Source organism: Talpa europaea, assembly GCF_964194135.1.
Source record: "Talpa europaea genome assembly, chromosome: 2".
In the NCBI taxonomy this organism is placed as follows: Eukaryota; Metazoa; Chordata; class Mammalia; order Eulipotyphla; family Talpidae; genus Talpa; species Talpa europaea.
Window position 1 is genome coordinate 77,220,621 of NC_140068.1, and position 26,178 is coordinate 77,246,798.

A 26,178-nucleotide genomic window follows, 5' to 3' on the forward strand; every position below is an offset into this window, starting at 1 on the left:
GCTGATTAAAAAATTAAAAATGATGAGAAGCCCAATGAAGGATGCTGGCAGTCGAATGCTCCAATACACAAGTCAAACCAGTGTTGGGAATTCAAGTTCAGTCCTAGTGAAGCAATCCAAGATTTCCCAAGGGTATGTTCCTATCCTCTTCTAGAGAAACACTTGCTAAATTGTAGTGTGACCCTTTTGGACTCCTTTCTACCCCACCCACAAGTTAATTTTCTTCTTCTTCTGAAGAAGAAAAACGAGTATGCCAGTAGAACATAGTTGGAAATACTATATACCATATTTCCTTTTAGAGGTTTCTGGTGCACATGGGCATGTTGAAGGGTATTAAAATATCTGAGAGGTTCTGGGAAAGAAAAACCTGTATAATTGGACTCTTAATTTCTCATATATAAATCCCCTTCCTGTCCATGCTTCACCCTCAGAAATGCCTACTAGCATAGGCAGGTCACTAGAATTCTCTAGCATATGAATGCCAGAGAAAATGCTAATCCACAGATGAAAGCATTACATTTTTTTGCCACATTGAAAGAATTGTGAAGATGTAAAAGACTTACCAAAAGGAACTACTTAACATCCTGAGAGTTAGGATTTTTGCTTAGATTTGGCTTCTTGGTACAGTTGTTTAGCTTTTGTCCTATCATTCTCCTAATTGAAACATCATCTGTGGTGGGAAATATCTGTTTTGTGACTCCTGTTAAAAAAAACAACAGTGATAACACAGACAAAAATACACTTTATGAGGCCTTTGCTTTTTAAGATATGAACTGAGATTAAAAAAAAAACAAAGCAATCCACATTGAAAGTTTGTCTCCATTTTACAAAAGCAGCCAAAACACCCATAAGATATTAAAAAGCTGAATTAGTGTCAGGGTTTTCAAAGGAAAACAAGATATAACAAAAGTTATAAAACAAAAGTTATATAACAAAAGTCTCTATTATAATTGAGAACATATATATTTGCTTTCCCTTGGCACAATTCAACTTTAACCTTGCCACTTGATCTGACCTATAAATCCCCTTGTTTCAAAATGTTCAGAATTTTTTATCCATTCCCAACATCAGTTGAAACAATCTTTGCAGCTAAGAAATAACATATTATCAAAATATAGAGATTTCAGATTTAATGATCCCCCAATATTGTTGGATATTTGTAAAAAAATTTGCTACCCTAGATGATGATATTTAAGGAGAATCATTATCATAAATAGGATAGTCTTATTAACCTCTATTTATCTAAAGTAAAAGATTGGGGATATAACACAGATAAAAAAGAGAAAAAATAAGTAAAAAAGAAAATAAGATATACACTTACTAAAATTTTGTAAGGATTTTAAAGATTTACTTTTGTAAAGTTATACATTTTATGAGTCCAAATTTTTGAGCAATATAAAAATTACTTTTATTTTAATAACCACAGTCAATATAAAATTTTCCACATTTAATAAGAAGTTGGGACTATTGTGAAATTTTTATTCCATGGAAAAATAAATTTTAAAAAAAGACCACAAAAGAATAACTTAACTTTGAATGTTAAATTATTTCAAATTCACATGACAGTAAAATGCAATCAGATTATCACCTATAATTTCTTGAACTTCATTCTGATTCATAGCTGGTTTTACAGCCTTGTCCCTTGAAGTAGAGGATTTTGCCCCCGTCAGGCTGTGTGTGGCCATGTATTCATTTGTGTAAAGTACTTGCATTAAATCATTAATAAACTTCTGAGGTTTGCTCTTGTTACAACGGGCAATCTGCCATTTTTCAATCTTGAACTAAAAAATAAAAATTGAAATTGGAAAAAAGAAAGGAAAGGAGTATCAGGAGAAAAAATATATCACTGGGTTAAGATATCAGAAAACAAAATCAATGCTCTTTAAGGTGATATATTATACATTTTATGCATTTCAGGGGTGACATTTACATTTTATCATTGAGATAATTCCCAAAGGTCATGAGACATTTGTTCCAGAGTATATATAAATGCTTGTCATGTAATCTGGAATTGTTTTTTTAAGGATTAGTTCCATTCTCAACACTTCTACTAAATATAATGGGCAGAATAATGGCCCATTGAAGATATACACATCCTAATCCTTAGAACTTACGGATGTTATCTTATATGGCAAAAATAACTTTGTAGGTATGATTCTAGTTAAGTATACTGAGTTGGGAAGACTATCCTTGATTATCCAGAGGGGATCAATCTAATCACATGATTCAAACACAGAAAGGGAGACAGAAGAGTAAGCCAGAAAGGAAACAGAAGAAGGATAGATTCAAAAAGTGAAGGGGACATGGTCTGTTATGGCTGACTTTGAAGATGGCTAAGTGGGCCATGAACCAAGGACTGTGATAGCTTCCAGAAGTGAGAAAGGCCTATAGTTTACTGCCAGTAAGAAAATAGAGAACTCAGTTCTTAACCACAAGAAACTGAGTGAGTAGGAAACAGATTCGTCCACTGAAACTTCAGAAGAAAGCACACCTGCTAACACCTTGATTTTACCATACTTCTGATCTATATGCTGAGATATTACATTTCTCTTATTATAAATCACTAAGTTTGTGGTAACCTGTTAGACAGCAGTAGGAAACTGATACACCAAGATTCAAAAATTCTCAATGTTAGTATTTATTGCTTTTGAAGGCATATATTCTGAGGCTAATACCTTATTCTGACTAAAACTTAGAATTTTACCTTCTATTTCTTGATTAAGAGCGATGGGAAAATAGAAAAAGAATTGTGTAACCATCATGAAGAGGCTGAAACTTATCTTCTCTTAATGATAGCAGTTTATAATCCCTAATGCATAGTTATCCCTCTGCTGCTTAAGAATTTTATGGTTTACTATCATTATCTGCAGTTTGATTTTGGTTAAATGTTAAATTTGTTGTAAAAAGTCATGTTATACAATTAGAAAGTCAAGGTTTTGAACCATAGTTACTTAAAGTTGATAAACAATTATCCTTCTGCACTCTTATTTTAATTTTTATATTTAACTGTATCGCAGAGACTCCCTACTGACCTGTTTCTCATCAGTATGATGCTCTTCTTCAGCTTTCAGGGAAATGGGTGAACTGGAATTAGAATTAGAATTACTGCACGTTGAGGCAAATGAATCTGGTGAGGAGTTGTTTGTTGCTCTCCAGAGGGTGGATGCAGTTGTTGACACGGGTCCTCCACCCTTAAGGAGGGCCTCCGCCATCCCAACCAATTCCTCGAACTGGGTGACTGCCTGTGGTAACACTAAAATGGCAAGAAGTAACAATTTACAAACACTTTCAATAACAATAACAAACATGCATATTTTTAATTGTGTGTTTATGCATAGAAATATGTGGAACCAGTTGTTACCATTTGTTGCCTTTGTAAAATAAACATGGTGAGAAGAGTGGTTGGAACATATTTACTTTTTATTATTAAATAATTTAATATTGCTTAATAATAAATCAATTTTAAAACTTTTGGTTATTGCGTTTAAATATATATTATATATGCATACATAATATATATTACTTCATAACTAATTTGAATACTTTTTTAAAGTTGATTCTTTGCCCTGATTGCTAATAGTACTATTTGAAGGTGTTTAATCTCTTGTTTGGAAATATTACTGATTCTATTATCACCTTCCAAATGCTCACATTAGTTCAGTTTAAGTGACATTTCTCACAAATTAAAATAAATTTTCTATGACCTTTGCATGTGATTTGTTAGGAGTCAAATTCTATCAAATTAGTAAAAATACACTGCCACATTTCAAACCTATGTTTCCACATATTAAAGATGAATTTTGGTAATCAACTAAAAGTTCTCTTTGTTCCTTTTTTTTTTAATGGAAACTTACACATTCAAAGGTTTCATGCCTCCATGTAAAATGGTCTTCTCTGTTGTTATATCTAGTTTGTTTCCTAAGGACAAATAACATTTTGTTGGAGTTGGAAGACACCTTGAACCCTATCTAATTCAATTTCTCACTCTATGGTTGAGGGTACTACCTGCTAGAGAAGCAAAAAGACAGATTTTTTCCATACTTTTCTCAAGTGTATCATTGAGCTATAATTTTTACAATTAAATTTGATTTGAGAACTGAAAATTTAGTCATATTGATGACATGGCTAAGTGAATATATAGTTAACTATATTATTATCTACTAAAGAAAAATCTACTAAAGAATCTACAATTCTTCCAAATAAAATGTATTAAGCACCTGTCATGTGCCAGTTGCATATTCAATTTGTATTATTTATTGAGCATTTAATAATATGAAATATTTAGCTTTTACTCTGTGCCAGACACTATATGGACACTTCTACCAATGTTCATTCTTTCAATTCTCATTTATAACTCTTTGAAATAGCCATTATCATTGCCCCCAATTTATAGATGGGACAGTTAGTGAGAGGTTAAACAACCTGTGAAATCAACCCAATTAGTGAAAAGAAGGGCCAACATATAAAATCTCTTCTGATTCCTTGCTATAAATTACTAAGTTATGCAGACTCTCAACATTTGCCAACCAGTATGTTAGGTGGTAGGGATGAGAGTGGCAGCAAAACCAGATGTGATCCTTTTGGAACTGAGAGGGGTTGGAGGGGCATTATTTACATAGCCATGCTATAGAGTAAGAGTTTGACTTGCTCAGAAAGAGATCTGGTCAACTCCTCCCAACACCCAAATAGGAAGTAACCTCTAATCCCTTGAAATTTCCCTAGTAATAAAATGACTATCTTTGTTATTCATGGTGAGCCCCACGGGCTACACCTGATAGTTTATACTAAGGAGTTTCTCATTGTGAGGATGATCACACTCAATAGTCATAGGGTGTCATTAGAAGCACTCTTAGAAGCTGGTCAGAAAGTCAGAGAGATTTGGAGACTGAGTTCAATCACATTCAATCAATCATGCCTACATGATGAAGTAAAACTTTGGACACTGGAGCATTGAGACTCTGCCCTATATATCTCTCTGACTGTTTCAAATTTACAACCATAAGAATAATAGGTTTCAGGGAGTTGTGATTTTTTTTCTAGCAAATTAAAGACATGGGTGGTTTTTTAAAATCCCCAAACTTGCAGTTGGTGATAGAAGTATTATGCAAACTTGAAAGTTTAGAGGACAGTGCCCTTAATCTTGCAGTTTGTCTAACTCAATGTATATGCAAAGACATGAAAACTACAACTGCTAAGTGACACAAAGGTGAGGCATAAGATGCCTGATCCAGCCTGAAGGGATCAAGATTGATCCGAGGGCTGAAGACTGAGTAGGAATTAAAGAGTTAAAGGGAATGACGGGTCATTATAGGCATAGGAAACGCAAGTTTTATATTTGAGGAACTGCAAGAAGTCAAAAGGCAGAAAATAAAGAAAAAAGGGAATTTGGTATCAATTTGGTATCAAGTGTGACTTCAAGAGTTTTTACTCTCTTTTTTAATTATGAAAGTTGTTCATACTCATTGGCATACATCCTTTCATATCTATCTGTGCTCATTTACAGTCATGTGTACATATATAAAAAAACATAGCACCATATTGTATACATAGCATTGTATCATGATTCTATTTCCAATGAAGACTATAATATGAACATTTTGCTTATTTTATTAAATATTCTTGGAAAATATGACTTCTTGAAGTCAATTTACATGGAAGCAAAGGTAAGACTTTATACAAATTCTGAGCAGAAATTAATTAGGTAAAAGGGGATGAGTTTGAAAATAGGATCTATATACCCACTTAACACACACCCATTAAGATATAAAATATTTGCATACTCCCAGAAAGTTTCTCTTGTTTCCTCTAAGTGAATCCCTAGATTTACCTCATAGACAACAACTAATGTGATTTCCTTAGTCATATTTTATCTTCCCTAGAATCCCATATAAATGGATTCAAAGAATATATCCTCCTTTTTCTGGCTAACATTTTGTTCTGCATATTTTGTGATTCATGTTATAATGTATATCAGTTACTCATTCCTTTTTGTTATTGACTAATATCTTATTATATGGTACTCCATAATTAATTTATCCACTCACCTGCTGAGGGAGAATTATTACTTTTTATTTTAATTGTTCCAACATTTGCTGTTTCTAGTTTATTTGATAGGTCATTCTCACAGGGACAACATGATATGTCATTGTGGTTTTGATTTGGATTTCCCTTATAGTAAGCGATATGGAGTAATTTTTTCAGGTGTGTGTGGGTCATCTGAATGTCTTCTTGGAGAAGAGTGTATTCAGGTCTTTTGTCCATTTTTTTATTGGGTTTTTGTTTTATTGTTGTTGAGTTGAACTCAAAAACTCATTTGTCGTATGTGTGATAGGCAAATATCTTCACCCAGTCAGCAGGTTGCCTTTTTGTTTTGATGGTGACTTCTTTCTCTGTAAAAAAGCTTTTTAGTTTGATGTAGTCCCATTTGTTTATTTGTATTTTTGTTTCCCTTGCCATTGGAGTTGCATCCCCAAATACTTCTCTGCGGCTGATGTTCAGGAGTGTCTCCTCTATGTTTTCTTTAAGTATTTTGTGGATCAGGTCTTATATTCAAGTCTTTAATCTCTTGAATTTATTTTGTGTGTGGAGTTTAGTAAAGTTCTAGTTTTTTCCCTTTTTTTTTTTTTTTTTTTGCATTCAGCTCTCTAAGTTTCCAAGTACCATTTGTTAAAGAGACTTTCCTTTCTCCATTGCATGATAATTGCTCCTTCATCAAAGATGAACTGTATATATTTGTTTGAGTTTATTTCTGGACTCCCTATTCTATTCCATTGGTCTGAGTTTCTGTTTTTGTTCCATATGATACTGTTTTGATTACTATTGCTGTCTGGTATAATTTGAAGTTAGAGAGTGTGATACTTTCATTTTTCTTATTTTTTCCCAGTATTGCCTTGGGTATTTGAGCTCTGTTGTGGTTCCATACAAATTGTATATTTGCTCTATTTCCTTGAAAAAAATGTCATTGGCATTTGATAGGTATTGCATTGAACCTATAAGTTGTTTTAGGTAATACGGTCATTTTAACTGTTTATTTTCTCCAATCCATGAACACAGGTTATCTTTCCATTTCTTTGTACCTTCTTTGATTTCCTTTGACTGTTTCTTATAGGTATTTTTTTTTTAGATTTATTTATTTATGCATGCAAGAGCTGGGGTACAGGCCAGAGGAATGGAGGGTGAGAGGATTCACCAGAGACAGAGTGGGGAACAGAACAGGCAGAATGACTGGAATACACTGCGAAGGGAGCAGCAGGCGAGACAGGAGAGGTCTGCTGTGCCATGTGGGTCACCTCCCTGGCTGGGGATCAAACTTGTGCTGCAGTGGCTGTGGCTTGCTTCATAGTGCTGACACTTAACCTCTTGAGCCACGAGAGAGGCCCCCTGTTTCTTATAGTTTTTGTTGTATAGGTCCTTCAACTTTTATTAAGTTTACTAACAGGTATTTCACCTTTTTGGTGCAATTGTAAATGGGTTGTCTTTCTCCTTCTGACTGATTTTGTTTAGCATAAATCCCTCCAGTTCCACCCATATTGTTAACAACTAGAAAAATTTCATCATTTTATACACACACACACACAGATACATAACTGAATAATATTTCATTGTATAAATATATCACATCTAAACCCACTCATGTTGTTGGACACTTAGGTTGTCTCCCTAACTTGGCTATTTTAAAGAATGCTGCAATGACATAGGATTGCGTATATCCCTTTGATTCAGTGTTTTTGTATTCTTTGGCCAGATACCTCACAATAGGATTGCTGAGTCATATGAGAGACCTATTTTTAATATTTTCAGAAACCTCAAGATTGTTTTCCATAGTCGCTAGACCAGTCTATGTTCATATCAATTATGTATTAGGGCTCTTTTTTCTGCACATCCTTGTCAACACTTGTTTCTGGTCTTTTTGGTATAGGTCTTTCTCACCGGTGTGAGGTGGTATTTCATGTGGTTTTGATTTGAATTTCCCTGATGATATTACTATTATTAATTTTAGATTTATTTATTTATACATACAAGAGCTGGGATATAGGCCAGAAGTAGGGGTATGTGTGGAAGTATTCACCAGAGACAGAATGGGGAGCAGAACAGGCAGATCTACTGAACTACACTGCTGAGGGGAGCAGCGGAAAAGATAGGAGAGTTCTGCTGGCCAGGGATGCAACTTATGCTGCTGTGGCTGCGAATAGCTTCAGCTTCACAGTGCTGAGACTTAACCCTTTGCACCACCAGGGACTTACTTTTCTCTTGTAGGCCCTCTTGTCTTGAGATGTTGGACCATCTGTATTGAGTCTCTATTTTCCAAATCTTTTCTATTTTCCTTTTCTTATTCTTCTTGCTCTGATAACAAGATTTTCTGAACCTTAACTTCTAGACATTTTACTGAATGTCTAGTTCCCTCCTCCTTGTTCTTTAAATATTCCATGGCCTTTTTTCATGGAGTTTTCTTCTGTCCACTTCTTTGCTTCTGTTTCCTCTGAGTTTATTTTTCTCTTTGTTTTGATCTGTTTTGTACATCAGTGGGATTCCTCAAATAATCATACTCTTCCCCTCGGCTGTGCCCAGTTTCCCTGAATTGAGAACTGTGGTTCAATCTCTTTGGGGAGAAAAACCTCCTTTTCCTACTGTGGTGAAGAGTGATAGTGCAGGCTCCATGGGAACAGTGTGTTTGTGACTTTGTGGTCCCAGAGGGTCTTTTGATAGGTTTTTCAATGACTCTACCCTTCCTAACACCACCAGCACTACTATAATCCCAGTTTGTGATTCAATAATTTGACATTTCTTTTAAATTTTCTATCTCCACAGATATTTCTCAAATTACAATGGGGTTATCATTTAACACATCTAGCCTATAGAATATTATCGCTTAAGGGCCTCCCCGGTGGCGCAGCGGTTGAGCACTGGGTTGCGAAGCTGCCCGCAGCCTCTGTAGCGCTGGTTCCATCCCCGGCTGCTTCCCTGCCACCGGAGGAGGGTCCCACATGGCGCGCAGACCTCTCTTGCCGCCCGCTGCTCCCCTCAGCAGTGTACCTCGGTCCTTCTGCCTGCTCTGCTCCCCACTCTGGCTCTGGTGAATTCTCTCACCCTCCCGCGCTTCTTACTATACCTAGTGCTTGTATAAACAAACAAACAAACAAATAAATAAATAAATAAACAAACAAAATCTTAAAAAAAAAAGAATATTATCGCTTAATGTAGCTTCTTTAAATATGCTCAGAACACCTACATTAGCCTATAATTTGGTAAAACCGAACGCAAAGCTTATTTTATAATCAAGTGTTGAATACCTCATGTAATTTATTGAATACTCTATTGAAAGTAGAAAGCAGTTGGGAGGGTATCGGTGTGGTGCACTGGTGATCACATGCCTGGGTGGGGGGAGCTGTGACTCACTGATGCTGCCCAGCATACAAGACATATGTTACTGCATAGCTGCTACGCTAGGAAAAGATCAAAATTTAAAAGTATGCTTCATCAGGGAATGTGTATCATATTTGCACTATTGTAAAAAAAATTGTAAGTTGAACCATCAAAAGTCAGGATCCCAACCTCCATTACAGACACCAGCTTTCAGTTTTCTCTAGATTGTCAGTCACCACTCAGTCATCTATTTTCAGCCTTTAAAATTTTATAGACCAATGTCATCTTCTCTGGAATTTTTGTGGTCTTTGTTTTTATGCATTTTAAATTTACTTTTGGTGGGTTTCAAGGAAGAAAGGAGATTTTCAAATACTTAACTTAAGTTTTTGTCCATATTTAAATGAAGCTGGGAAAAACAAAGATTTTTCACTCTCCTGAAATCTTATTAGCTACAAAGTTGACCTTTAGGTGATGCTTTGTTTTCCATAAGTGTACATTCGTTCTATATAAATTTAGCCAGCTTGATACCCTGCTATAAAATAGATATGTCACTTATTTCCTTTCACATAATTATTGTTCTGATCAGTTTTAGTCCATGAAACATTATTCAAATGTTAACACACATACACACACACATCTTTTGCATTCTGAATGGCATATATATTCTACCATTTTTCTTAGTATGCTTTACATACAAACAGCCCTGATGCTTCATTCAGTTATTCATTCATTCATTCATTCATTCATTCATTCATTCATTCATTCATTCAAAGTTATTCAGGAACATTACTGAGCAAAAGATAAATAACCAGCATGCATTCTTATTTTAGAGCCTTTTCTTATTTGGTTTATACATAGAATTTCAACTTTCTGGTATCTTCCAAGTTCCCAAATATAGCTTCACAAAGATATCTACTAGGACAATGTTATTTTAAATTTTAAAACTTTCCCATTTCCCTCAAATCCCAGTCTTTCTTTATTGCCCCTACTTTTTTTCCATAGCACTTATCACCAACTAATGCATTATGTAATTAATTACACAATTATTTAGGTAATTGTTCTATATACTTTGAGAGAAAAAAGTATTTCATTCACTGGTTTTCCTAGGGCTTTAGGATAGTAAGAGATAGTAGGGTCTTCATAAATATTTGTTGGCCAAGTACATGCATGTATGATTATAGCAGATGGAGTTGGCAGTTTCTGACTTCCTGTTACCTGAAGTCTAGTCAATAGACAACTTTACTACTTGGTGTCAAGAGCTACATTCTAGTGTGTGTGTGTGTGTGTGTGTGTGTTTGCAGGAGGGCAGAAAATATTAAACAAATAATAGATTGTATATAGTTGTGTAGATTAATTAGGAAAGAAGGCAAAGGAAGGGGACAAAAATTGTTGGTGAGAGGTTGAAAATTTAGATGTGGGGAGGAGGGCAGGGAAAGGATGAATTGGAGTGCAGACTTGAAGTGAAGGTGCAATCCATGTGGATATCTGGTTGAGGAAACACCCTGTACAAAGACAGTACAAAGAATGTTATGGATTGAATTGCATTCTGCCCAAAGATGTTTGAGTACTAAACCCTTACACCTCAGAATGAGACCTTATTTGAAGAAAGGTGTTTACAGATGTAATCAAGTTAAAATTAGGTCATTAGGATGTCTTAATCCAAAATGACTAGGATCCTTAGAAAAGGGGGACACAGAAACAAGTATATAGGGAGAGAACATGTGAAGATTCACATTATGTTGCCAGCAGACAAGGAGAGAGAGCTTTGCTAGTGCCCTCTGAGAGGGCATGGTTCTGCTGACATTTCAATTTTGGAATTCTAGCTCCAGAATGATGAAAGCATGAGTTTTTTGTTTAAGCTCCACACTTTATAGTACTTTGTTATGGCAGCTCAAGCAAACTATTATATGGAGGCTACTAGTGATCATGAGAAGAGAAGTTACAATGGAATGATAAGAAAGTGGGATCCAGAGACAATAGAGAAGGAAATTGAACTCAGTTTGTAGATTGAAGACACCTAAAAAAGTTTTCCTATAAAGAGGAGAAAAATAAGGTAAGAGGAGGAGAAGTGAATGTTGTTTTTTTTTTCCTTAAATAAGGTAAGAGGAGGAGAAATGATTATTTTTTTAAATGGGAGAAATAATAGTATTTCTGATAATGGGAATGACGCATTAGAGAAGGAAAACTTGATTTTTCAAGCGAAAGTGGGAAGAATTTTTGGAGCTATGTCCTTGACTAGGCAAAGGAGAATGGGATCTGATGTACAAATGGAAATAATTGCCTTTGGGTAGAGAAGAGGAGGGGACATGAAGCGAAAGTGGAGCATAGACAAGCACATATGCAGGAATATGAAAGTTTACTCGCATCCTCCAATTTCTCAATGAAGAAGGAAGATAAGTCATTAACTGAGAGTGAGGATACAGGAGGAGGTGTGGGAAGTTGGCAGAGAGAAGAAAAGAGAGAAGGAAATGAAATAGCAATCCAGGAGTGTGGGAGAGAAGACACTGATCAGAGTGATTCTTTTCACGTACTATTAAAACTGACTTGCTACTCTTTCATCTAGAATTTTCTCATCTAAATTATAATAAAATTTTGTCTAATAATTTTATTTTGGGGGTTTGTGTTTGAACTTTTGGTGCTTAAAAAAAGAGAAAATAACAGTAACAATTATCATTACTAAACACCTATCATGTACCAGGAACGTTAAAATATTTCTCTATCTCATTCAATCCTTGTAGGAACCAGCCATGATAGATAGCCCTCATTTTGTAATGAGGAAATGAAAGCTAGGGACGAAGGCTTGGTAAAGTGACATGGCCAAGTGACTCCCCAATCAATACTTTTAATTAGTAACAGTAATTTATGCTAACTTTATAAAAACAGACTTTTATCTTACGTTAAATTCTGGAACAGAATTTTGAAATCTTTGAAAACCATCCGTTTCAAAAAAGAAATATCTAAAATTGAAAAAATAAAGAAATAATGGCTCATCAATAGAATAAACATCTTATTTCCATGCAAATGTGGCTGTTTCTATTTAAAACTATAAAGGCTTCAATTTAATAAATATTGTGAGGAAAGTCATTAATTAATGTGAATTGTTACTCTATCAACCTTGCTTGTCACATGTTCTATCTGTCTCCTGTAATTTCTGCCTCCAAAAATACTGTGAAAGTATCTTCTTTATTTCCATAGGCAGCATCGTAGACTAGGCTGCCATTGTGTTAGTTGGGATTACTACAATATCATCCAGGGAATTCTTCCTAACTTTCTTCCTTCTACCACTTGTACTCATTCTGCACACAGCAGCCCGAGGGATTTATTTTCAAGTGTTTTTAAGTATTCACTCTTTTACAACAGAATGCTGCCCAACAGAGCATATAATTTCCAAATTTTCAGTTGTACAAAATAGTACATTGTGTTTAATTACAAATAGAAAACATAATTTTTGAAAAATAAGCACTGAAACATAATATAGGATCTTACAAAAAAGCATTATGCCAAATGCTTTTAGATTTGCTCATGTTGACCTTTCCCCTTTATATGCCTATAATGGAATGTGATTATTTTCCTAAACTAACCCTCCCAACACCAAAACTGAAATTTAATATATGAAATCATTAATTCCAGTGGTTCCGAAATGGATCACAACAGACTCACTTTCTAGTGAGTTCTCTTGCAGAAGAAAATGAGATGAGCACATCATGAGCACCTTGACACATTTTTATTTCACTAACCTTTTCTCTCTAAGATCTAGTGCAGTGAGTGGCCTATATTAAATGCTCAATAAATAACCACTGAATGCTACTAAATGAACACATTTGGTATTTTGTAAGAATAATTTAAGGTATTTTAGGCAATTAAGTAGATGTTTTGATAGAGTGCTTCTGTATTAAAATATGTAATCATTGACTTTCTTAAAATGTGTTTTTTTTTTAACTAAGGTACTAGTTTTCTTTTCCACTCTTGACAGCTGATTTGCAATACTTCTCATTCATCATTTATTTTCTTTTTTATCTAAAAAGTGTCAATTTTCTCAAAATTTACCTTGAAGCATGACCAAAGACTGTCGAAGTCGGCTGTTTTCTTTCCGGGTGTTTGTTAATTTTTGTTTCAGGTTTTTTATTTTCTTGCATAATTCCTCTTTCGACAACTCTGCTAAAGGTTCTTCATCCTCACTGGAGCTCTCACCGGGCAGAAAAGCATTTCCCGAAAATGGGTCTCTCTAAAATACAAGGCAGTCACAATACAAGAGGCTTCAAAGCAACTTTCATGGCTTAGCCTATGTTCTGTATGCTGACAAAGAATTAATCAGACCTACAAATTTCTGTTTTCCTAAGGATTTCCAGCTCCGGGAGAGGAGCTGGTCCTACCTAGCACATTTCTCTCAAAGCAGAAATCAAGATTCTGACTTTCAAACGTCATTAAAAACACAAATAAGAAAGACAGCACAAGAGTAGAATCAACAAGACAACAATCTTCGTATTAATCTACAATCTTCATTTCTCCTCTAACTCCTCATTCACAGCTTTGCTGTGAAGACTATGCCATGAAGCCAATTTTGGGATTTATTGCATCAGAGAAAAGATTCATGTAAACAAAGCATTCATGTTTACTTTTTAATTTTAGAAGTAGTTTTTAAGGTCAACTGCAAGACAACAGTCCCAAAATGCATGCTCCTGAGTTGTCAAATCCAGACTGACCTCTAAATATATATATATATATATATATATATATATATAGCTAGCTAGACATAGATATATAGACATCTACCTATCTTTATAAATCCAAATCTGGAAAATTGGAGCATAGAGAACCTATGAAGATCCAAACCTAGAAGCCTGGAGTAATAAAGTTTCTTAAAATAAACTTTAGAATAGAATAGAAAGAGGAATGGCATAAAGGAAGTTCCTGTTGCACCGGGAGGGAAAAGACATTCTGGTGCGAGGAGGAGGAGCCTTAGGATAAAGAAAGAGGAATGGCTGGAAATCAGACTCAAGTGTCTTTGTCCCTCCTTGCACTTGCCTTTTGGGGGATGAGGAAAAGGAAGATGGATCACAGGGGTAGTGGATATGATGGAAACATTCAGATATATGAAGGGCAATCCTAGAACAGGAAGGTTGGCTCCTTGCTGGGTAGTGCATTGTTAAGTCCCTAAAGAGGCTCTATGTCAGTATATGATCAGGGCAACATGGTATCTCTCTCAGTCATAAATCAGAAATGATCAAAATTGGTATTCTAGACAAAGGGATTAGAGACTCAGAGCCTAGGTATCATAGCTAGGGAATCCAAACAGACGCGGTATCCTGGTCAGGAGATGGGAAAGTGCTGAGGGAATGGGTGAAACAGAAACAGCTTAGTTTATAGTATAGAGCCCCCACTGTGCCAGAACTATGTGAAAAATGGTCATGGGCACCAGGATGGCAAACTTCAGCAGCTGGTGCCAATAGAACCCCAAATGTCCCTGGAAGACTGGTGGTAGCTCGACAGTAATACTGACATCTAGGAACCAGCCAGGGCATTTAGAACCTCCGTAGAAGACTAGTAGCTCTCTCCAGATGCTGGAATGCTCTGTAAAATTCTTGAAAACTTGGCTTACTTCCCAGGAAAAAAATAGCAAGTGGAGGAGGGTGAGAACTAAAGATCCATTGAGCTTTAAATCCTGAAGTTATACTAATATCTTAAAAGAACTCTTTTAAACTAGAACACTGTGATGAACTGCACACTGTGACTGAACAAGTCTAAGTACTTTTTGCCTTATCAGGTGGGGCCACTTTCTATATCAAGCAGAACTGAAAGACAGATGAAATCAGTTATAGAAATTATAATTGCATTTTTGTATGATTTATAACTTGTACTTTCAACTTCATTCTTATTTTATAAATATACAAATATATGTATCTCTATACATATTTCATTATAAAATATGTGTGATATGTATACATATAATATATAATAGCAAACATTAATATAATATGTGGGCAAGTAATATTCTCACATTAGATATATAAAAATTAAAGAAAAATGATGAATTTGATTAAATAGAAACAAGAGATTGTTTTTAAACTGAAGGATGCCTATTGAAACCATAGTTTCATAAAGAGAAACTGGAAAATATTAGAAGATATGTTCTAGTTCTTGCCACTTTTAGCAAGTTCCTACAAGAAATAAAATTAAGTAAAAGCTTATTAATTTTTAAGCCTCATTGGAAAGGTATAAAGTTAATAGACAAATATAATATTGGGACAGATATTTGCAAAATCTAAAACCACAAGATACTGATTCTCTTGTAGTATTTATGCAAATAATTAAGACTAGACCAGGAATCCCACCATAATAGACTACGAAGTCCAACAGAAAATATAAAAATTCAATAGGAATCTGCACAGTGGCAGAGACTGCAGGTTATCTCCAGGTGTTTGTTCTTCTATAATAATAGGTTTTTAGCTCTACACATAGCTGTCAGCTACAGTCTACATTTACCAGATTCCCATGCAGATCAGTGTGCTTCTGTGACTAATTTCCTGCCAAGAGAATATGAGTAGTAGCCTTGTGTACCACTACTACATCCTGACTTTGAAAGAATGAGCATACCTTCTCCTGCTTATATTCTCCTTTTGATTTTAGCAGAGAAAAAAGATGGTAGTGGTAACTGGAGTAGTCATCCTATTCAGAGATAGTGGTTGAGTGTGGAGGAAGTTAAATAAACAAGATTAGAAGGATCCCTACTATTGTGGAGCTGTCATAGCTGGACTGCTCTTGTTATTATGTGAAAGGTAAATAAACTTTCATCTTATATACGTCACTGTTTTCTTTGGGTCTTTGTAAGATACGTCACAACTAATCTAGTTTTTGCTACCTAGAAACAGTATTATCCAAAACCTGAGATGTGTCTGAACTGCTTTGAGGTTAATTTATATAAAGAAGAACACAGGTATGACATTCTGGAAAGCTCTTGTTAAATCTTGGTGCCATACCCTGGATACCTTGGAAGGCAAACTAAATGCTTACTGAACTTGAAAAAAGAAAGAAGGATGGTGTGTATCAGCTGCTTCTTGTCAGTGCTAGCCAGTTTGCAGAGATGGAAGATTATCCCCTTCTAGCATTATTTAGAATGTAGTTTGCAAACTAAATTAACTGAGTCCAGTAATGTTAAACCTTTGAGTTTGAAAAAGTTAATTACTTCTACTTCTAAATAGCAGGAGGCAAAACTGTAACTTCAAGAACTCCTCAAAAGCTTCTCTTTTAGTGTTCTCTGCCAGATATTGAGGTGCATCCCAGAGACAATCGTTGGATTTAGTATGTTGCCCTCAAGCTCATTGTTTCGTTCCAGCCTTTAGATTAAAGTCACAAATTAGAGGTGAAAGAGGCTGAGAACACATGCCATCACAAATGAGGAGAGTTTTCAAGTTACTTATGAGCAAATAAGATCTCTGGCTATAGTTATTTGCAATGGAAACAAATTGAAATATATAATTTAGAAAGCTATTAAGTTTTGAAGGAAACTATATTGCTAAAGAAATTGTAATACTGGCCTGGAAGAGCATATGGCTATTTTAACCCTCAAGGAAACACTGGGCCTTCAAACCTGTATTAGAACAGTACAATGAGATATTTTCTCCTGTGAAATATGAAAAATGACAAATACAGATATAAATGCTAACTGTTGGTAGGGGAGTACAAATATAGGAACTCCTTATGCATTGCTGCTATGTGGACATACTAGAAAGCAATCTTATGGTATCTAGTCAAGTGAATTAGAAATTAACATATAACTTACAAGTAATAAAACACTCTCTTATGTGTTTATTCTATTTATAAGAAATCTTAACAATTTCTTAAAAGAATTTGCCAGAGGATATTATTTTGTCATTACTTGTAGGTTATTAGTTTGTCCAGCAAGATACTGGAGGCATCACTAGAAGAAAGGATATGTAAACTATCTAAATTGTGCAGTAGTGAGATGCAGTAGATAATAGGAATAATATCGACATAATATAGACAGATGTCAAAAAGTGTTAACTGCAAAATCAGAAGCAGACTGAGGTGTACAAATGATGTACTAAATGATGTTTCCATTACATTACACAGTGTACCGTGGTTTGTAATAAGAAAAAAATCAGAAAGACCTCATATCCATCATTGGGGGCTGGTAAAACAAAAAATGGTACATACACAGAGTGGAATAATATGGAACTGTAAAAAGGAAAGTCCTTTTTGTACTAATAAAAAGATCTTCAATATACATTAAGCTAAAAACTTACAACATACTAGAATACAAAACAGCATACTTGATAAGTTACTATTTACAACAAAAGAGGGAATAAGAATTTACATTTACTTTTGCTTTATTTGAACAAAGAAACAGTGGAAGGATAAACAAAAAAGAAATTAATTGGTTACCTAGTAGGGTGGGGAAGTGCAAACAGGATGTATGGGATGGGGATATGAAGAAAACTTCAAAATTTAATATGAAAAATATTTTAAATGTGACATGGATAGTATGCATTTAAAAAATGAAATAACACATGCAGGTAAAACATGCATAAATGCATGTATTACAAAGACACACATATAAAAAGATACAGAATAAACACATTGATAGGTTGTCCAAAGTGTAGGAGAAAGGGAGTGGGGAATTCAAATAAAAAAGGAATAAGTGAATACATTAAAAAATGAAAATAGGAATCTTAACCAAACTAGTGATGAGGATGGGCCACAAACTGCTGTTGAAAATACCTTTTAGTGAGGTATTTTAATTTCTCCACCGTTTTTTGAGAGGAAAAATATTTCCTAATAGTTTGCTGATCTTTGATTTCACAGAATATTTTATTTCACATGTTTGAACAATGGGCTAGTAGGCATACTTAAATAGAAGCAAATAAAAATGTCTGTTGAGTATGCTTCTAACTCAACTTGTTCAATATTAAAAAAAGAATATGAAATTAAATTCCCAGTTGCATAAAGAATTAAAGGGGAGAATTAATTAATAGAAGAGGGGAAATTATCTATATATAAAATATGAATTATGAAAGGAATTATGGACTTATGGTTGAGCGAGAAAATAAAATTGTCTCAAGGCAATAAAACACCAACCTGTCCTTTATCCATGTCACTATTTGCATTCTCTGAGTCCATTGTCTCTGTCCTTTTCCTTTTTCCTTTTCTAAGAGTTTGGGTATTGGTAATTTCATCTGTTTGCAAGATCTTCTGCATTTTCTCAACTAATTATCAAAGATTTTTGAAACTGTAGAAGGGAATGTCCATGTAGATGGTACTATTCTTGACGGATCCCCAAGGTTAATGTTTTTCCTTAAAAACAAAACCAAAAAAAAGAGGATACATAATATTTTACAATTGTATGTTTTATAATGGTACTAGCCACTCAAATTTCTTTCACTAAATGTTTCCATTTGTGCCTCTACAAGTTTATATACCTCTACAAGATTTTTCTTGTTAATCAGTTAAGAGAAATCTCAAAAAAAAATGGAGAAACATTATACATTTAGGCAAATAGTTTTTCAGAGGACTGAGGTTACATATCCTTAGGGAAAAAGACATTAATAATAGCAGATTGCATCAGAACCAAAACATTTCAAGGGAAATCAATAAGAATTGTTTAAAGATTATTTTGTTTTGTCTTTTGGAAGATATTAAAGTTTTGAGGTAGAAGATTTTCCTTGGTGTAAGCTGAAAAACAGTATTATAAAGAATAGGATTAAATATCTTGAAGGCATCAGTACATTTCACAAAAATTTTAAGGGAATAATCCTTTTTCAAAACTTGACAAAGTGGATGATAATATGATATGGTTGAAAGATTAAATTTAACTTTTGCTATATAAAGATAATACAGCACATTTGGTCATAGTATCCTTGTTACTTGAATATGTTCATTTTCATGAAAAGATGTTTCATGATAAAGAATGAAACTTTAAATACAGACAGAAATGTGCTTTAAAAAGACTTCAAGAAATATGTGGACTATAGAGCAGAAAGTAACATGTTTATTGTAAAATTATACTGAGTTATTCTTTCAGAAATTATGGTCTTTTTTTACCTATTTTTAAAAAAATTATCTTCTATTCCATGTTAAAAATAATATGTGGGATGATCTTGTCAAAACTGCTTGCTGTGACTCTGAAGACTGACTTCAGGTTTTCAAATTCATGAATAGCACTTGAGTTAACACATAGGTCTAGACCGTCAAATCTTATAAATATCAGACATCTTACCTAATATCAAACTTGACTAATAATCTCAAGTGCAAGCAAATCAAGAGGTACAGGTAGAGTCAGGAAAGGTTTAGGGCATTCTGTTGATTTTGTAGGTACTACATTCTCACAATGATATATGTACTCTGAGGTCTAGAATAATAGATGAGACTTCTGCATGAGGTTTGAGGGTGTCCACACACATAGGTATGTTTAAGTTGTGATGTGTCTCCATTTTATGACTTAGATTCATTTAGTTTACATGAAATTCTCTAAGAAAGTTAAAAATCCAATGATTCTAGGAGTGCCACAAGCAATCTTGAGTCAGGGATATATAACTAAGAACATTCCACATTAAAAGAAAATACAAACAATTACTCCTTAGAGATATCATTAGTGTATTTACCTAAAAAAATTTTCTAAAAAGGATCAGATAGTAAATAGTTTAGACTTTGCAGAACCAAGAGTCAAAATTGAGAGAATTAAGTGGGTTCTCATATAGTGAGAGAAAATAATTTTCACAAAATTTTATTCACAAAATTTCATTCATAAAATATCATAAAATATACCAATAATAACTGAGTAAACTTTTTTGTAAAACAGGTCTACTAGTTAGAGTGGACTTAAATAGCACATTCAAGGTATTATTATCATTAAAATCAATTGCAAGTGCCCATTTACTAATGCTAAGTATAATAAAAAATTACATATTTCATCTTTAAAAATGTCTTTTGCACTGATAGTTACTATCACATCCTAATATTACTTCTAAGCTTATAATTTTTTAAATTGAGATAAACTTCACATAAGTAAAAAAATCATCATTTAAACCATTTTAAAGTATGTATTCAATGTTTTGTAGCAAATTCACAACATGGTACAAAAAAATCACCAAGAAATTCCATGCCTTCCGAAATGAGTTCATAATTTCATTTGAGAATATTCTTCTCTTAGCAGAATTTTATTAAATTCTTCTCCTGATATTTGCCTTCTAGTATGTCATTTTATTGCAGATTAATTACTTTCATTTAAAGGTTAGGTGGAAGCTCCTTAATCACATAGTGAAATGTATTTTCAAAAATGGAAATTTCCTTTGTATTGGCATTGTGTTTAGAAAAGAAATGCTATAACCGTAATTTTAACTTGCAAAATATATCCAGTGCAAATACATGTGGGATGAAAACATTATTTCTTGTTTTAACTTTTGACAGAAAGGGGAGTATAAAAAGCAGTTTAATATTACTTTTGAGTCACATCAGTGACTCAGTGTAAGCTTTGCATATAACTACCTATTTTGTCATAATTTTTTAATGAGTTCATTAAGAAACATTATTAAGTCTGCAATAAAAGCTGATTTCCAAAGTCATTCAGTGTTCCATAAGAGTGGTTGAAGGAAAAAATTTCAGTCTTGGTACTGAGCTCAAACATTTGCAGTAAAATTTTACCAATGTTTGGGCTACTGAAATGTGTAGCAGGACAAGTTAGAGTATTCAACTTCTCTTTCAAAAAACATTCATATAGCTAATCTTAGTCAAGTCCACCAGAATGAATGAAATTCACTGTTGACACTATTGGTTTAGTAACATATGCCATTAACAGAAATTGTCATTATGATATTAAAATTTATATGGAAATGCAAGATATTCAGAATGACCAAAATGATGTTGAAGAAGAAACTTAAAGTACTTTTTTTCCAATTTCAAAACTTGCTATAAAGTAATCAAGACCGTGGGGTACTAGTACAGGGATATACATAACTGGGATGGAAATGAGAAATAAATCCTTACATTTATGGTCAACTGATTTTTGACAAGGATTAAATGTTGACATGCAAAAGAATGAATGCTACTTCATGCCATACACACAAATTAACTCACGAAGAATCACATACCTTAATATGAGAACTAAAACTAAAAACTCTTAGAAGAAAATGTGGGAGTAAATTTAGTAATCATGGCTTAGGCAATGCTTTCTCAAATATCACAACAAAAATATTACTTTCCTAAATGATAGTGTCAAGAAAGTAAAAAGACAAGGCATGGTTTCCAAGGAGTAAAGGCCCTGAACCACAAACCCCAGAGACAATACAAGAGGAAGAGCCCCTGGGGAGTCCTTCCCCCAATCATTCAATAAACTATCTCCTGACCTCTTCACTTTTCCATCCCAGACTTCCTGGAGAAGGGGGAGGTTTTAGGGAGACCCACCTTGTCATATAGCACCAATAAAGCACACTGTATTCAGCTAAAAATACATACATATGTACATAAATATATGACGGTGCATATATTCCAGTGAAACTGTTTATAGACACTGAAACGTGAATTTTATATAATTTTCACATATGATATGTTGACATTATTTTTATATTAATTTTTGCAACTATTTAAAACTATATAAAGACTTTACAGGCTTTAAAAAACATGTGGCAACCAGATGAGCATTAGTTTGTTGAAGCCTGACCTAGGAGGCCAGTTATAATATTTAAAAGGAATTAAAACTGTATCACCATTCTTTTCTTCCTCTTCCTACCTTTTCCTGGACATTAGGTGAGCTGCTGTAAATCTTCTTCCTCAGTGCCTTACATGCCTGCACATTATTACTAATAAATTAACAATAATACTTGAGAGACACACGTAGAACCAATAAGATCCTGAACAAATTGTTAGTATTTGATAAAAATGAGTTTTGCTAGATTTAACTGATAGGCCCTCTTAAATGTTACTTAGTGATGATCATGGATGCAGAGCCTTGGTTCATTGGGGTTGGGAGGAACCATGGTCAGGGGAGGGATATGTGTTATTATTGAATGAATACAGAGTTTTGCAAGATGAAAAGAATTCTGGAGGTGGATGGGGTTGAGGGATGTATAACAACGAGAATATACTTAGTCCCTGAACTGTACACCTAAAAGCGGTTAGGATGGCAAATTTTACATATGTTTTACCTCAATAAAAAAACTGGGGGAAATCAGTTTCTAAATCTTTGTTTTTATACTATCCCTAGTTATACTAAAGTTTTCTCCTGCTAATATAATTTGATTACAGAGAAAACACTCAAGTTGTTTTTACAAATAATTCATTTAAGATTAAGCAGAATGGATATATCAGACTTCCTTTAGAATGACTACTTTTCAGTAGATTTCAGGTCAATTTTCTGTTACGTGTTTAGAAACGGGTAATTCAAAATTTCTATTATTTGCCAACTAGCAAATTCTGAAGCACTTTTATGAAGAAGGCTATATATTAAACATGGCTAGTTTCTGATAGTAAAAAATCCGTCATGTAATTATCTGCCCTTCTTTATTTTTATTTTTTCACTAACAGAGACATTAATTCCCTAGTTGTAGGAGACAAGATTATACATAACCACATCCACAAGGACACCAAGATATGTGTTTGGATGGATGATATCAGCCAACGGCTTTCAATGTTGTTTCAGCCACAGCTCAGAACAAAAAACACACTTTACATTTTGATCCAGAAAACACATACACACAGGCACAAACAAAAAATGAAAACAAGGTTTTATTAAATATACTCACCCTCACTACATGTGATGTACTTTCTCAGTTTCTATTCTATCTACTATAGTTTATTTAGTTTTTAAAAGTACTAGTTCAAAGCACATTATATTGATTTCACAACTCACTAATGGGTTATGACCAATAGCTTTGAAAAGAGTGGTCTATAGTGGTGGAATATGGGTGAGTTAGTGGTGAGTGGACTATAGGGGTAATATCGGATGGGAGTACCCCCAATATTACCTCAATTAAGAAAATAAAGAAAAACAATGTTCTAAGCAACACTGAAATTATGAATTCGCATCATAACTGTGAAACAACACATAAAGGGGAATTTTGTGATTAATGAAAACAAATGAAATATAAAATATAAATTCTTAATGCAGTTAGGTTTACTTTTAATAATTCAATGATACAATTAATGCAGAAATTCAAATAAACAAAAGATACCTCTGAAATCTAAGAAACAAGTCACCAAATTTAAGGAAACTAAATGAATATCAAAATAATTCTGGTGTCTCATCTGCCTCTGTATTTAAATATTAACTCTATTAAGAATTTTTAAAAAAAGATTTATTATGCATACAAGACATGGGGTGTAGGCCAGAGGTACGAGGGGTGAGAGGATCACTAGAGACAGAGTGGGGAGCAGAACAGGCAGATTTATTGAAATACACTGCTGAGAGGAGCCGTGGGGGAGACAGGCGAGGCCTGCTGTGCTTTGTGGGTCACTTCCTTGCCAGCCCAGATCAACTCAGGCTGCAGTGACTGATGATAGTAGCGCTATCTTTAACCCCTGTGTCACAAGGGAGACCCTCTATTATGAATTAAATAAAAATAGTGAAAGTTTAGTACATCATTACAATAAAAGCAAATTACGCTATTATATAAGTTTTAAAACATTTTGGATGGCTATAGTGGCAGAAAGGGATAGAGGAGGATATCTAGGATATCTATGATCTGAGCAGACCCGGTAAAGCAGTGTCCTGGAGCCCTTGGTGGCTTTCTCAGGCTTTCATTGAGCTTTTACATGTATTACAGCAACCAGTTTGGGGGTGGGGGGGTGGCTGGCAGGCTGAGGCTGGCAGGCAGAGGCTGGCAGGCCTTCCCCCAGCCTCCCCAAATCTTCACTCTGATGGGCTCTCTGGCATTCTTCCTCTTATCTCTCTCCTGTTCTCCCTCCTGCCTGCTTCTCTTGAGGAATATCCCAATACTGCTGCCATGGTCCGCAGAAGTAAACAGTATAACTTACAACAAAGTAACAAAATGCAGGTGCCCCATCAGACAGGGCAATCCTAGTGGCAGGAGGGCAGAAAAGCCTGAAAATCCTGCAATGGCTTTCTATACCTAGCTCTGAAATGTACAGACATAAACTGTCCCTGGTAGTACCCAGGTCAGATTCCCCTCCAAAGGAGTTTGAAAGTGCGAGGAGACCAGTGATAAAGTTTTTCTAAATATTCAGAGGCTGGTCTAATGTGCTTTGTGAAATGGGCTACTAGTTTCAGTTTAGCTTGTAGTAAGGTGGAACTTGAGCTGTTTATGTTATTTTTCAAATGTTTATCTATACTAGAGGAATGAAAACCAAATTGGAATGGATTGTGTGCCTTCTCCCAGGGAACTCTAAGCGCTCTTCTGAGTAAAACAATTGTTTTCTCATCAAAGTGTTCTTGACTTCTGGCTAGAAATTACTGAATTATACTAATGGCCATTAGGGAGAATTTCTACTCACACTTTTTACTCCATTTCCAAATGACATCAAAACACATTTTCAGTTTCCAAGTTGTTTTAGCAATATCTAATAAAAAAAGAAGATCAGTATGCTTTAGGATCCTAGTTTCAACAATGCCGCCTAGCCATAATCGCATTACTTAGACTAGACTGGAGATTATACATGAGCCAAAGAAACATTAAGTGTATTTGAGGGCTTAAGATCTGAGTCATTTTTCAACTTTCCATGATGGGACAACAAAGGAAACATTCTTATCTGGCCACAGTCTGAAGCTATAAATTTATCAAAACCAATTTAACAATGCAGTGATATCATACATTTTTATGTATGTAACCATTATTGAGGGAAGGAATTCATTTAGCTTCTTTATATGATATCCTTAGATATTGCCAATTCTGTCTCGTTCACTTAAGAAAAAATACATAGCTAATCCTTACTGAGTACTTACTATATATAGGGTTCGTTCTAAGCATTTAATCTGTACTAACTGGTTTAATTCTCTCAGTCACTCTTTGGGATAGGTACAATTATTATTCACACTTTACAGATCAGTGAACTAGGGGCCCTAGTGGATCCTAGTAAATAACCCTAGTTGCTAACCCATAAGCAGACTAAAGAAGGACTCTAGAAGGCCTCCATGGTGGTGCAGGGGGTTAAGACGCAACCTATGAAGTTGTTTCCAGTCACTACAGCACAAGTTTGATCCCTTGCCAGGAAGCTACCCACATGGCACAGCAGACCTCTCCTGATTCGCCTGCTGCTCCCCTCAGCAGTGTATTTAGGTCAACCAGCCTGTTCTGTTCCCCACTCTGTCTCTGGTGAGTGCTCTCACCCCCTGTACCTCTGGCCTGTATCCCAGTTCTTGTACGCATAAATGAATAAATCTTGGGGAAAAAATTTAAAAAAAGAAGGACTTGGAGACGAATCATCGAATAAGTTCTGCAAAAAAGATTCTATCAATTCCAATAACTAGGGTTTTGCTTTCTTTACTTGACCAAGTCCTTTACAGGATTCTCCATGTTAGTGTCTGCCTCATAGACTCCCTCAGAGACTGAAGTCTTGACTTGCTCACCAACAGTTTCTTAAGACTATAGTTCTGCTCAGAAACAAACGCTGGAGATCCTCTCTTTATCCCTCCTGTTGCCTTCTCTAGCATCTCCATTATGCTCGCTAAGTCTAGAAGTTGACCTGTTTGGACTCCCTTGCCTGCTTTCCAGCTTGGTATAGTCAATGATTGTCCAGGCTGGAGATCAGAAGAAAGGAGAGCGGTAAGTTAGGACAATTTATCCTCTTGGTGCCCTTTCCATGGGGTTACTTCAGACTTTCCTAGTAGCCTTTTCTTTTTCTTTTTTT

At 34.7% G+C, this 26,178-nt stretch overlaps 1 protein-coding gene across 1 annotated transcript; it reads right to left on the reverse strand.

Annotated features, from left to right (window-relative positions):
- Positions 1 to 572: 572 nt before the first annotated feature.
- Positions 573 to 18,579, reverse strand: BEND6 (BEN domain containing 6; the record flags this gene model as incomplete). Its single annotated transcript, XM_084257441.1, has 5 exons — positions 573 to 700; positions 1,589 to 1,781; positions 3,033 to 3,253; positions 13,411 to 13,588; positions 18,460 to 18,579. 5 exons carry the CDS (start codon positions 18,577 to 18,579, stop codon positions 573 to 575), a joined length of 840 nt encoding a protein of 279 aa, XP_084113567.1.
- Between the last annotated feature and the right edge of the window lie 7,599 nt (positions 18,580 to 26,178).